Genomic DNA, 14,251 nt, shown 5'->3' on the forward strand with positions numbered 1-14,251 from the left:
AACCGGAACTAATGATGCCCGCCCCCTAGCCGTTGGAACCGAGACTAATGGTCACATTAGTACCGGGCCGTTACCAAACCGGGACTAATGGGGCTCACGTAAAGTCGTTTTTCTACTAGTGTGCGGATACCACGGTCCCTCTAACCATTCAACCACAGATTGGTTCGCTGTTTCTTACATGTTATGTCACTTGACTAGGCTAAATTAAGTCTCAGTCGACTGAGATCTAGCCACACCCTATAATTTTTCCTGAGAATTAAGAGAGAAACAAAATTGAAATGAAAAGGTGGGCACGAACCTCTTTTTCTTGAGGAATATTTTTTTTTGAGATAACGGCACGAACCTCTAAGTCTAAAACGTCTCCGGGCCTGACATGTATCAGGATGATTTTTATATGGGCGGCCCAGTCAGTGGTCTACTGGGTTCGTTCAAACGAGTTTGAAGACACCGACGAGCCCACTAAAACCAGCCGGAGGAATGCACGGACCGCTGCGCGCGGACGAACATAAAAATCGCAGAAATGTCGACAGAAAAACAGAAAAGGGAGCTAGTTAGTTAGAGAATCTCAGATTCTGGTCAATGGATCTTAACTAACCGCTTGTATTTATAGCCGCGACAACCTCGTTCTTGAACTGTTCAGACTCTGATCTGTCTCTCTCGCAAGCCGCCATGGAGATCGAACGTGCCGGCGGCGCGGGCGACGAGGACGACGCGTCCCCGGTGGAGCAGGTCCGGCTGACCGTGCCGGTGACGGACGACCCGTCGCTGCCGGTATGGACGTTCCGCATGTGGACGATGGGCTTCCTCTCCTGCGCGCTCCTCTCCTTCCTCAACCAGTTCTTCGCCTACCGCGCCGAGCCCATCATCATAAGCCAGATCACCATCCAGGTCAGTACTCTCTAGTTACTCAGTACTCGATCAGTAGACGTGCCTGCACGCCCATACAGATTATGCACGGGGAATTCATGGATCGCGCATGCATGGGTGGATGCAGGTGGCGGCGCTGCCGATCGGGCACTTCTTGGCGCGGGTGCTGCCGGAGAAGAAGTTCAGGGTGTTCGGACGTGAGTGCTCGGTGAACCCGGGGCCCTTCAACGTGAAGGAGCACGTGCTGATCTCCATCTTCGCCAACGCCGGCGCCTCCTTCGGCGGCGGCAACGCCTACGCCATCGGCATCGTCACCATCATCAAGGCCTTCTACAAGCGCAACATCTCCTTCGTCACCAGCCTGCTCCTCGTCATCACGACCCAGGTGACCTATTATTAGTTCTGTTTTGTGCGCGTTCACTCGATCTGTCAATCGTGAGTTTATGAATTAATCTGATCGATGCTCCATGCATACAACGTACGTATAGGTGTTGGGGTACGGCTGGGCAGGGCTGATGAGGAAGTACGTGGTGGAGCCGGCGCACATGTGGTGGCCGACGAGTCTGGTGCAGGTTTCTCTCATGAGGTACCCGCGTCGATGATTTGGTCAAGTGTTTAACCTAATCAATTTGAAGTGACGATGGACGATGAGATTGCATTGCCCATGCATATCGATCTGATCTGATCTGAGACTGAAATCTGTTGGCAGGGCGATGCACGAGAAGGAGAAGCGGCGGATGACGCGGGGCAAGTTCTTCCTGATCGCGCTCATCTGCAGCTTTGCGTGGTACACGTTGCCGGGGTACCTGTTCCCGACGCTGACGGCCGTCTCGTGGGTGTGCTGGGTGTTCCCCAAGTCGATCACCATGCAGCAGATCGGGTCCGGCCTCAACGGGCTCGGCATCGGCGCCTTCACCCTCGACTGGGCCACGGTGGTCTCCTGGCTGGGGAGCCCTCTGGTGACGCCCTTCTTCGCCACCGCCAACGTGCTCGTCGGCTACGTCCTGCTCATCTACATCATGCTGCCCGTCGCCTACTGGGTAATCAACCTCTACAGCGCCAGCAGCTACCCGCTCTTCTCCAACGAGCTCTTCGACGCCCACGGCCAGCTCTACGACATCCACTCCATCGTCAACGACAAGTTCGAGATCGACATGGACGCCTACGCGCGGCAGGGCAGGATCCACCTCAGCCTCTTCTTCGCCGTCAGCTACGGCCTCGGCTTCGCCACCATCGCCGCCACCTTCACCCACGTCGCATGCTTCTACGGCAAGTATGTTCATCTCCTTTCCTCGTAGATGCATGCCGATGATTGATCTCAGCTGTTATATAAGTGCTGTGTGTTGACTGTTTGATTGATTTGTTAATTTCTGCGTGAAGGGAGATGTACCAGAGGTTCCGGGAGTCGTACAAGGGCAAGATGGACGTGCACGCGAGGCTCATGAAGAGGTACGACGACATACCGAACTGGTGGTTCTACATCCTGCTCGCGGTGTCCATGGCGGTATCCTTGGTCCTCTGCACCGTGTTCAAGGAGGAGGTGCAGCTGCCGTGGTGGGGCCTCCTCATTGCCTGCGCCATAGCCTTCGTCTTCACGCTCCCCATTAGCGTCATCACCGCAACCACAAACACGGTACTACATGCTTATGCTGGCCGACCGTGTGTCGTCGGTAGACGTGCACAATCGTATCGCTAATCAGTTGTGGCGTTGAATTAATTGCAGACGCCGGGGTTGAATATCATCACGGAGTATTGCTGGGGTCTGATCATGCCGGGGAAGCCGATCGCCAACGTGTGCTTCAAGGTGTACGGCTACATGAGCATGAACCAGGCCGTCTCCTTCCTTACCGACTTCAAGCTCGGCCACTACATGAAGATCCCCCCAAGATCCATGTTCCTGGTGCAGGTACGTAACTGCACGCTGATCACAAATTGTTAAGCTCTCAGAGATTAATCTTGTACGTACGTCCAAGTCCAACCAACACTCTATTCATGTTTAGTTCGTGGGGACGGTGGTGGCGTCGACGGTGAACACGGTGGTGGCGTGGTGGCTGCTGACCACCGTGCCGCACATCTGCGAGAAGGGACAGCTCCCGGAGGGCAGCCCGTGGACGTGCCCGGGCGACCACGTCTTCTTCGACGCGTCCGTGATCTGGGGCCTCGTCGGCCCGCGCCGCATCTTCGGGCCGCTCGGCTACTACTCCGCCCTAAACTGGTTCTTCCTCATCGGGCTGGCCGGGCCGGTGGTGGTGTGGCTCTTCGCCAAGGCGCTGCCGCGGCACGCCGGCTGGATCAGCCTCATCAACCTGCCCGTCATCCTGGGAGGCACGGCCATGATGCCCCCGGCGTCGGCCCTCAACTACACGGCGTGGGGCTTCGTCGGCTTTGTGTTCAACTTCTTCGTGTTCCGGTACCGCAAGGGGTGGTGGAAGCGGTACAACTACGTGCTGTCGGCGGCCATGGACGGCGGCGTGGCCATCATGGGGGTGCTCCTCTACTTTGCGCTCACCAGCTGGGGCCACCAGCTCGACTGGTGGGGCTCCAGGGGCGAGTACTGCGACCTCGCCGCCTGCCCCACCGCCAAGGGCGTGCTGGTGGACGGATGCCCCGTCATCTGAGACTGAGAGTTCAAGTCTTGAATCTTGATCAACACATGAAGCATGCACCTAGCTTAACGCTAGCAGACGTGTAGAATTATAGATTGTGTGCTGCTCTTTGTCAATTGGAAAGTTAGATTATGCAGCTGTCAGACTGTTCAGTTTGTAGGTATTAGAGCTGCGGTTTGTTTGATGGGTGTGAGTAAATTGCAAAAAACAACCACAATTGTGAAAATGTTATCAAACACCCACCAAAATGCATATTTTCCGGTGGGTTTTTTCTGAAGCATTGGAAACTTCGGCCCAATTGTGGTGGTTTTGCAATTTACTCGGATGCCCGTCTGGTTTAATATTGTGTAAAGATTCGAAAATTAGCCTTGTTTTATGAGACAAAATTCCTTGAACCAATGCATTTCCATTTAACTTTCCGAAACGACTCAAATCCTAAATTACCAAACACATGTAAGCCAAATATATCTCTAACATTAGAAACCAAAGAGAGAAGGGTCCACCATTGGATATCAGAGGGAAGCCGATTTGTGGGGAGAAGAGTCCGTAGGTCTAATCCGTAGGTGCTATCCGTAAGTGTTTCTTGGTTAGGTAAAGATGAAAGTTAAATTTTATTTTGGAAGGAACAAAATTTTCATAAGACAAAAATATTAAATTTAACCTTCTATTAAATTTATTAATTTGATTAGAGCAAGTTAGTTTTTTCAAATTATTTGAAATTCAAAAAAGAAATTAGAAAAAGAATGAAAAAGGGGAAAGAAAAGGGGAAAAGGAGGCTAGACATACCAACTAGCCCAGCAAGCACAACATCATACCAACTCATCCAAAAGTCAGAACTGATGGAGGGAAGGGGGCAATATATTTCAACACTCCCCCTCCCGTCTAGCCTATTTTACTCCTTACACATGGGATCGATGTAGGCCGCAGAATCGTTTTATTTAATACACATTGGCAGGGTTTTGAACTCAACATCTCTTGGCTCGGATACCATATTGAATTCATGCACCAGCTAACTCATCCAAAAGTCTGAACTGATGGAGGGAGACAGGCGATATATTTTAACATGCAACCGGCCTGTCATGCCTGCTTGGGATCGAGATCGATTTGGTTGCTAGGGTTCGAAGGATTGCAAGGCAAAGGGGAAAGTATACTGCTGGAATATTCTCTATTAGCTGTATGATTGAGTTTGCAGAGGAATGATCCAGAATAAGGATGCCTTACAACGATAGCGAGTTGGCTTGTAAGGCCGAGCTGGCAAGTAAAAGAGATAAACAGCATGACAAGTGAAATGATACAATTAAGAGTAATGCTACACCTATTTAAAATTACGTACAATTTTTACGTAATAGTTGATGGGGGAGGAAGGTCCCACCCTCTTGAAAGTCAGGGGGAGAAGATGTACAGGCCCTTCCTAAGATTATTTTGATCCATGACGAGGTGCCTACGGTTAATTAATCTTACTTAACCTTCCTAATCAGGTTGCTTAATCGATGACGAGGTGCCTAAGGTGACTTCGTAAATTTCAAGATGATATGTCGGTTCGGTCTTTCGGAGATGCTCTAATAGTTGATGGGGGAGGAAGGGTCCACCCTCTTGAAAATCAGGGGGAGAAGATGTACAGGCCCTTCCTAAGATTATTTTGATCCATGATGAGGTGCCTACGGTTAATTAATCTTACTTAACCTTCCTAATCAGGTTGCTTAATCGATGACGAGGTGCCTACGATGACTTCGTAAATTTCAAGATGATATGCCGGCTCAGTTTTTCGGAGATACTCATAGGGGTAAGGTGTGCGTGCATGTGTTCATAGAGTGAGTGTATGCGCGTGCATATGAGCACTTATGTCTATACGATGTTAAAAAAATGCATGAGCCTGCATGATAGGTTTTGATGGTGTCCAAGTAGAAGCACGTCCATATACCCAAAGATCTTTTTTATTTTGATCCATAGATCGATCAGAACAGTTTGGGCAGAGACAATCGACCGAGACCTATAAGGATACCTATATGGGACCGGTTCGTAGTTGCATATATCGTGTGCTGGTTGTGCCGTATAGATACATACTAGTGGTTGGGGCGGCATCCTGTGGTGCCGCTTGAGAGGAAATTGTGTGCACGTTTCCATTCAAAAAATAGAGTTCTCGTTTTTGTTTAAAAAAACATCTCAAAAAAAATCCTCACTTTTTCATCTAAAAAGAAGTTAAAAAATACCATCACAGCCTACCGATGAGTGCCACTATGCATGACCCTCCATTTAAAAAATACAGATCCTCACCTCCATCTAAAACAAATACATCTAAAAAATAATCCACACCACGTAGCTTGATGGGTTTAATTGGATCGAACTGACATACAAACAAACATCGAAAAAACAGAGTAAAATGAAGCCTCGATAGTTGATCAAGATCATCGGTCGATGATGGATCTATATGCATCTAGCGAATCAGCAATGAACCAGGCCGGCCGGCCGGCCGGCGATGGGATTGATGGTGACAACGACGAGGACGACATCGACTCACGGTGCGACGCTGGTCCGTGGCACGCACCTGATGCGCATCCGCGGTTATAGCAGGCGGAAGGCCATCAGGTCCGCCGACTTCGAGGCCGGCGGCCACATCTGGGCTCTCTCCTGCAGCTTCCACGACAAGCAACTTGTGTCGGTCTCCCTCGAGCTGCTCCACACCGACGCCACCACAGACTTCATCTTCGTGGCCACCTTCAGGATCCAAAGCCAGGCGGACTAATGGAGGATCGCCCAGTGGCACAGCGGCGACGTCAACGTCTTCCCTGCTTGGCCCTCCCAGACTCTCACCTGAAGCAGTTGTTGGTGAGTGAGCAATGGTCGGATGTAAGTTTCCTGGTCGAGGACTATGAGCTCCGCGCGCACACCCTTGTGATAGCCACATGATCACCAACCCTATGTGAGATGATGGTAATGGGCAACAAGGATGACCAAGTCATACCGGTTCACGATGTGACGGTCGAGGTCTTCAAGGCCATGCTCCACTTCATCTACACCGACGAGTTGCCTCCAATTCAAGACCTAGTCCATGATGGTGCTCACCAAGATGAGGCGAAGATAGCGGAAGATATGCTGGTTGAGGCGTGCTGGTTCGGTCTTGACAGGATGAAGGACATGTGCAAGAATTTGCTGGTTAGGAAGAAGATGCATTGCGAATGGTAAAGCTGGGTTGCGATCTCCAATGCTCGAAGCTCATAAATTACTGCTACCAGTTCATCATGTTGACAAAATTTAGCCAAATACAAGGTGAAAATTTTTCCCTGGTCGACCGTTTTGGCACATATTGATTGAGTCTTTTTATTCTAGTCCATATGATTTTCGTTGTCGCTTACTTGCTTATATATGTAAGGTATTTCTTCTTTACCAAGATAAAAAAGGCTTTGGTTCCTGGCCTAGGCAATGAAAGGTGATAACCCACAAGTATAGAGGATCGCAACAGTTTTCGAGGGTAGAATATTCAACCCAAATTTATTGATTCGACACAAGGGGAGCCAGAGAATATTCTCAAGTATTAGCAGCTAAGTTGTCAATTCAACCACACCTGAAAGACTTAATATCTGCAGTAAAGTATTTAGTAGCAAAATAGTATGGAAGTAACGGTAATGGTGGCAAAAGTAATAGTAGCAGTTTTGTAGCAATCGTAACAGTGGCAATGGAGAAGTAACTTAGCAAAGATCAATATGAAACGAGCTCGTAGACAATGAATCAATGAGGGATAATTATGTCGAAGGGCATTCATCATGCAATAGTTATAACATAAGATGACACAGAACTAGTTCCAGTTCATCAATATAATGTAGGCATGTATTCCGAATATAGTCATATGTGCTTATGGAAAAGAACTTGCATGCCATTTTTTGTTCTACCCTTCCGTGGCAGCGGGGTCCTATTGGAAACTAAGGGATATTATGGCCTCCTTTTAATAGAGAACCGGACCAAAGCATTAGCACTTAGTGAATACATGAACTCCTCAAACTACGGTCATCAATCGGAGTGGTCCCGATTATTGTCACTTCGGGGTTGCCGGATCATAACACATAGTAGGTGACTATAACTTGCAAGATAGGATCAAGAGCCCTCATATATTCATGAAAACATAATAGGTTCAGATCTGAAATCATGGCACTCGGGCCCTAGCGACAAGCATTAAGCATGGCAAAGTCATAGCAACATCAATATTAGAACATAATGGATACTAGGTACCAAACCCTCACAAAACTAACTCGATTATATGGTAAATCTTATCCAACCCATCACCGTCCAGCAAGCCTATGATGGGATTACTCATGCACGGCGGTGAGCATCATGAAATTGGTGATGGAGGATGATTGATGATGACGATGGCGACAGTTCCCCTCTCCGGAGCACCGAACGGACTCCAGATTGGCCCTCTCGAGGAAGAACAGGGCTTGGCGGCGGCTCCGTATCGTAAAACGTGATGAATCCTTCTCTCTGATATCCTCCCCGAACGTGAATATATGGAGTTGGAGTTGAGGTCGGTGGGGGTCCAGGGGGCCCACGAGGCAGGGAGCGCGCCCAGGGGGTAGGGCGCGCCCCCACCCTCGTGGCTAGGGTGTGGGCCCCCTTCTGATGATTCTTTCGCCAATATTTTTTATTAATTCCAAAAATTGACTCCTTGAAGTTTCAGGTCATTCCGAGAACTTTTATTTCTGCACAAAAATAACACCATGACAGTTCTGCTGAAAACAACGTCAGTCCGGGTTAGTTCCATCTGAATCATGCAAATTAGAGTCCAAAACAAGGGCAAACGAGTTTGGAAAAGTAGATACGTTGGAGACGTATCAACTCCCCCAAGCTTAACCCATTGCCTGTCCTCAAGAAATTCAGTTGACAAACTTAAAGTGATAAAGAAATTTTTTACAAACTCTGTTTGATCTTGTTGTTGCAAATATGTAAAGCCAGCATTCAAGTTTTCAGCAAAGATCATGAACTAACCATATTCACAATAACATTTAGGTCTCACGTTTACTCATATCAATGGCATAATCAACTAGCGAGTAATAATAATAAATCTCGCATGTCAACACTTTCTCATAACAATCATGATATGATATAACAAGATGGTATCTCGCTAGCCTTTTCTGAGACCGCAAAACATAAATGCACAACACCCCTAAAGATCAAGGATTGACTAGACATTGTAATTCATGGCAAAAAAGATCCAGTCACAGTCATACTCGGTATCAATTAATAACAACACATACAAATGAAAGTGGTGTTCTCCAACTGGTGCTTTTTGTAAGAGGATTATGACTCGACATAAAAGTAAATAGATAGGCCCTTCGCAGAGGGAAGCAGGAATTTGCAGAGGTGCCAGAGTTCGAGTTATTGAAACAGAGATAAATAATATTTTGAGCGGCATACTTTCATTGTCAACATAACAACCAAGAGATCTCGATATCTTTCATGCTACGTACATTATAGGCGGTTTCCAAACAGAATGTAAAGTTTATACTCCCCCACCACCAACAAGCACATTCCACGGCTGGTCCAAAACAACGGGTACCGTCCAACTAACAACAATCCCGGGGGAGTTTTGTTTGCAATTATTTTGATTTGATTTGAGCATGGGACTGGGCATCCCGGTTACCGGCCATTTTCTCGTGAATGATGAGCGGAGTCCACTCATCATGAGAATAACCCACCTAGCATGGAAGATATAGACAAACCTAGTTGATATATGAGCTATTCGAGTATACAAAACAGAATTTCATTTGAAGCTTTAGAGTTAGGCACATGCAAATTTACTTAGAACGGCAGGTAAATACCGCATATAGGTAGGTATGGTGGACTCATATGGAAAAAAACTTTGGGATTTATTGAAGTGGATGCACAAGCAGTATTCCCCTTAGTACAGGTAAAGGCTAGAAAGAGACTGAAAAGCGACCAACTAGAGAGCGACACAGTCATAAACATGCATTAAGATTAACCAACGATGAGTGCAAGCATGAGTAGGATATAAATCACCATGAACATAAGTACCGTGGAGACTATGTTGATTTTGTTTCAACTACATGCGCGAACATGTGCCAAGCCAAGTCACTCAAATCATTCAAAGGAGGATACCACCCTATCATACTACATCACAACCATCTTAATAACATGTTGACACATAAGGTAAACCATTATAAACTCCTAGCTAATTAAGCATGTCATGAGTAACTATAATCTCTAATTGTCATTGCAAACATGTTTCATTCATAATAGGCTGAATAAGGAACGATGAACTAATCATATTTACAAAAACAAGATAGGTCGAGTTCATACCAGCTTTTCCTTATCTCAATCATTTCATCATATATCATCATTATTGCCTTTCACTTGAACGACCGAACAGTGTGTATAACAATAATAGTGCACATGCATTGGACTAAGATGGAATCTACAAACATTTATTTCAAAGGAGAAGACAAGGTAATATGGGATCTTTGTTAGATCAACAATAATTTATATGAGAGCCACTCATCATTTTCATCATGGTCTTTTCCTCTCGACCCCCAAAGAAAAGAAAATAATTTCAAAGAATGAGAAAAACTATTTACACGGGAAAGCTCCCAACAAGTAAAAGAAGAACAAGAAATATTTTTGGGTTCTCTTTTAATACTACTACTAAGCATGGAAAGTAAACTAGCTAAAAACTATAACTAATTTTTTTGGTTTTTCTCAAAGTTTTTCAAACACACAAGAAGAAAGGAAGAAAAGAAAATAAACTAGCATGGATAGTACAATGAAAAAGCATGAACACCGACAACTAAAATGAGTGTGTGAACATGAATGTAATGTCGGTGAGAAAACGTACTCCCCCATGGATCAAAGTGGTCCTCTCCGGTGTACTGAGGAGGATCCTCGGGGTTCCACTGGTTAGCGAGCTCCTGTGGATCCCATTGATTAATAGACTCCTGATATGGATCAGGAGATGGCTCTGGCTCTGGCGATCGTGTCTGCCCCAGTACGCATAAATGTCATCGGGCAGGATGAGGTATGTGCCTGAATGAATGTTAAACAAAGAAGGTGCATGCAGGGTAATAATCTAACAAGTATCTTCACTAAATATCAGGTTATAAATGAGTCTCTTCTCCTTATCGTCGCAAATAAAATCATGTGCTACCATAGTTTTATAGCCTAAGAAAATAGTGCGCAGTACCTTTTCTTCTTTCTCATAATGTCTAATAGGTATCTCAAAATATTTATCAAGACGTGAAGCAAAGCTACCTCCAAAAATGGGGCCCTTTGTATGGTTTAGACTCAACCGTTTAGCAACCATAGCGCCTAAGCTGAAAGTTCTATCACGAAGTAAAACATGACGCAAAATGGCGAGGTTAGGAGCATTGAGGCCCCCACTGTTCCCGCGACCAATTAAACATCTACTAGCAAATATTGCATAGTAACATAGAACAGGAAAATGTATACTAGTAGTTCTTGCATCTGACACTTTTCTCTTTTCCTCTACTGTAATTTCATCAATAAATTCTGCCACATCACTAGGATGTGGTTCCTCAACGCTGCCGTCAAAAGGCAACTTGCAAACCACACAAAAATCATAGAGTGACATCTCCTTAAACTCATCATATAAATAAAAATCTACTGAAGGTGGTGATCTCCTAGCATGGAAATGAAAGTTTTGCATGAAAATATTAGTGAGTAGGAGATATTGATCACACTTATCGTGGATGAATTCGGTGATGCCTGCATTCTCAGCCAAGTAATAAAAGTCTTCATAAATTCCAGCGGCCTTCAAGAATGCATCACAAGGCCATTCGCATGGCCGAACCTCCACGGTGCAAGGAAGGTTGTACTTCAGAAATTTTTCTGAAATTTTTAGTGACTCAAAATAAAAATGAACCAAACTCAACAAGATTGATAGCGACTACTCCCATAAGTGCCTAGAGGCTATATCATGCATTAAAACTACTTTGGACCATATAAATTTGACATGCAAGCTCAAGAACAGGGTCACCTTAGTAGCAAAAATTTGCAATAAATAAAGCACTAAAACAAAAACTAATTGAACCACTGGTGGAGTCACATACCGAAGAACAATCCCCCAAAGCAGTTTTATGAATGGAGCTTTGAGAAAGGAGATCGAAAATGGCAGTAAAATGAGCAAGAACACGAGTTTGAGCTATGTGGTGATTTTTCTAGAGGAAGACGAAGTGTGTGGGTGCTGGAATAAGTGGACGTGGGCCACGTGGGGCCCATGAGGTAGGGGGCGCGCCCTCCACCCTTGTGGCTAACTAGTGGGTCCCCTTGGTGTGTTCTAAGTGCGAGAAATTCTCAAATATTACATGAAAAAACATACTAAATTTTCAGGGCATTTGGAGAACTTTTATTTTCGGGGTATTCTTTATTGCAAGGATAATTCAGAAAATAGACATAAATACTAATTTTTGCTTTATTTAAACTAAATAACAGAAAGTAAAAAGTGGGGTACATAAGGTTGTGTTTTCTAACTTCATCCATCTCATGCTCATCAAAAGGAATTCACTAACAAGGTTGATCAAGTCTTATTAACAAACTTCTTCCGAATAATATGAAACCGAAGAATTTTCAAATAACACTATGTTACCTCAATGGGGATATCCATGTCCCCAACAATAAGAATATCATATTTCTTTTTGACATTAGGAAGAGGGAATTCAAAACCTCCAATAGTAATAGTTGAAAATTTTCCAATAGAATTTATACTATGAACTTGAGGTTGTTTCTTCAGAAAGTGTATCGTACGCTCATTACCATTAATATGAAAAGTTACATTGCCTTTGTTGCAATCAATAACAGCCCCTGCGGTATTCAGAAAGGGTCTACCCAGAATGATCGACATACTGTCGTCCTCGGGAATATCAAGAATAACAAAGTCCGTTAAACTAGTAACGTTTGCAACCACAACAGGCACATCCTCACAAATACCAATGGGTATAGCAGTTGATTTATCAGCCATTTGCAAAGAGATTTCAGTAGGTGTCAACTTATTCAAATCAAGTCTATGATATAAAGATAAGGGCATAACACTAACACCGGCTCCAAGATCACATAAAGTAGTTTTAACATAGTTTCTTTTAATGGAGCATGGTATAGTTGGTACTCCTGGATCTCCAAGTTTCTTTGGTATTCCACCCTTAAAAGTATAATTAGCAAGCATGGCGAAAATTTCAGCTTCCAATATCTTTCTTTTATTTGTAACAATATCTTTCATATACTTAGCATAAGAATTCATTTTAAACATATCAGTCAAACGCATACGCAAAAAGATAGGTCTAATCATTCCAGCAAAGCGCTCAAAATCCTCATCATCCTTTTTCTTGGATGGCTTAGGAGGAAAAGGCATGGGTTTCTGAACCCATGGTTCTCTTTCTTTACCATGCTTCCTAGCAACGAAGTCTCTCTTATCATAACGTTGGTTCTTTGATTGTGGGTTATCAAGATCAATAACAGGTTCGACTTCTATACCATTATCATTACTAGGTTGAGCATCAACATGAACATCATTATTAACATTATCACTAGGTTCATGTTCATCACCAGATTGTGTTTCAGCATCAGAAATAGAAATATCATTGGGATTCTCAAGTGTGTCAATAACAGGTTCACTAGAAGCATGCAAAGTCCTATCATTATTCTTTTTCTTTTTTAGAAGGACTAGGTGTATCAGTATTAATTCTCTGAGAATCTTGCTCAACTCTCTTAGGATGGACCTCAGGAAACAAAGGTTCCTGGGTCATTTTGCCACCTCTAGTCATAACTCTAACAACATTTTCATTGTTCTTATTATTTAACTCATTGAGCACATCATCTTGTGCCTTAAGTACTTGTTCTACTTGAGTGGTAATCATGGAAGCATGTTTACTAATAAGCTTAAGATCACTTTTAACTCTAGACATATAATCACTCAAGTGTTCAACCATATAAGCATTACGCTTTAATTGTCTACCAAAATAAGCATTGAAGTCTTCTTGTTTAACAATGAAATATCAAACTCATCCAAGCAGTCACTAGCAAACCTAGTAGATGGGATTTCACCCTTATCAAATCTATAGAGAGAATTTACCTTTACTACCTCTGTCGGGTTATCAAAACCATGTATCTCTTCAATAGGCGGTAAATTCTTAACATCTTCAGCTTTAATACCCTTTCCTTTCATAGATTTCTTTGCCTCTTGCATATCTTCAGGACTGAGAAATAGAATACCCATTTTCTACCCCGCGAAAAAAATAATACCCCTTTTCTTCGAAGTTGGCTTAAGAGTTGGTTCAGGAAGTGTCCAATCATTATCATTACTCAATATATTATTTAATAGCAATTCAGCTTGCTCATCAGTTCTTTCCCTGAAAACACAACCAGCACAACTATCCAGGTGGTCTCTGGAAGCATTGGTTAGTCCATTATAAAAGATATCAAGTATTTCATTTTTCTTGAAAGGATGATCAGGCAAAGCAATAAGTAATTAGAGAAGCCTCCCCCAAGCTTGTGGGAGACTCTCTTCTTCAATTTGCACAAAATTAAATATTTTCCTTAAGGCAACTTGTTTCCTATGAGCGGGAAAATATTTTGCAAAAAAGTAATAAATCATATCCTGGGGACTACACACACAACCAGGAGCAAGAGAATTAAACAATATCTTAGCATAACCCTTTAACGAGAAAGGAAACAATTTAAGAATATAGTAATAACGAGTTTTTTTCTCATGAGTAAATAGGGTGGCTATATCATTCAATTTAGTAAGATGTGCCACAACAGTT

General features: G+C 44.1%; 1 protein-coding gene across 1 annotated transcript; it reads left to right on the top strand.

Moving 5' to 3' along the window:
* Positions 1-602: 602 nt before the first annotated feature.
* On the top strand, positions 603-3,750 carry LOC123041986 (oligopeptide transporter 4-like). The gene is made up of 7 exons (XM_044464522.1): positions 603-888; positions 995-1,252; positions 1,356-1,453; positions 1,577-2,140; positions 2,248-2,500; positions 2,591-2,773; positions 2,868-3,750. Exons 1-7 carry the CDS (start codon positions 670-672, stop codon positions 3,483-3,485), a joined length of 2,193 nt encoding a protein of 730 aa, XP_044320457.1. The 5' UTR covers positions 603-669; the 3' UTR covers positions 3,486-3,750.
* The last annotated feature ends 10,501 nt before the right edge of the window (positions 3,751-14,251 follow it).

This window comes from Triticum aestivum, chromosome 2B (genome assembly GCF_018294505.1).
Source record: "Triticum aestivum cultivar Chinese Spring chromosome 2B, IWGSC CS RefSeq v2.1, whole genome shotgun sequence".
Lineage (NCBI taxonomy): Eukaryota > Viridiplantae > Streptophyta > Magnoliopsida > Poales > Poaceae > Triticum > Triticum aestivum.

Excerpts from the sequence above, each read along its gene's own strand:
- LOC123041986 (XM_044464522.1), top strand. The coding sequence starts at position 670 with ATGGAGATCGAACGTGCCGGCGGCGCGGGCGACGAGGACGACGCGTCC. Across the intron at positions 889-994 it reads TAAGCCAGATCACCATCCAG|GTGGCGGCGCTGCCGATCGG; the intron begins GTCAGTACTCTC and ends GGGTGGATGCAG. Across the intron at positions 1,253-1,355 it reads TCCTCGTCATCACGACCCAG|GTGTTGGGGTACGGCTGGGC; the intron begins GTGACCTATTAT and ends ACGTACGTATAG.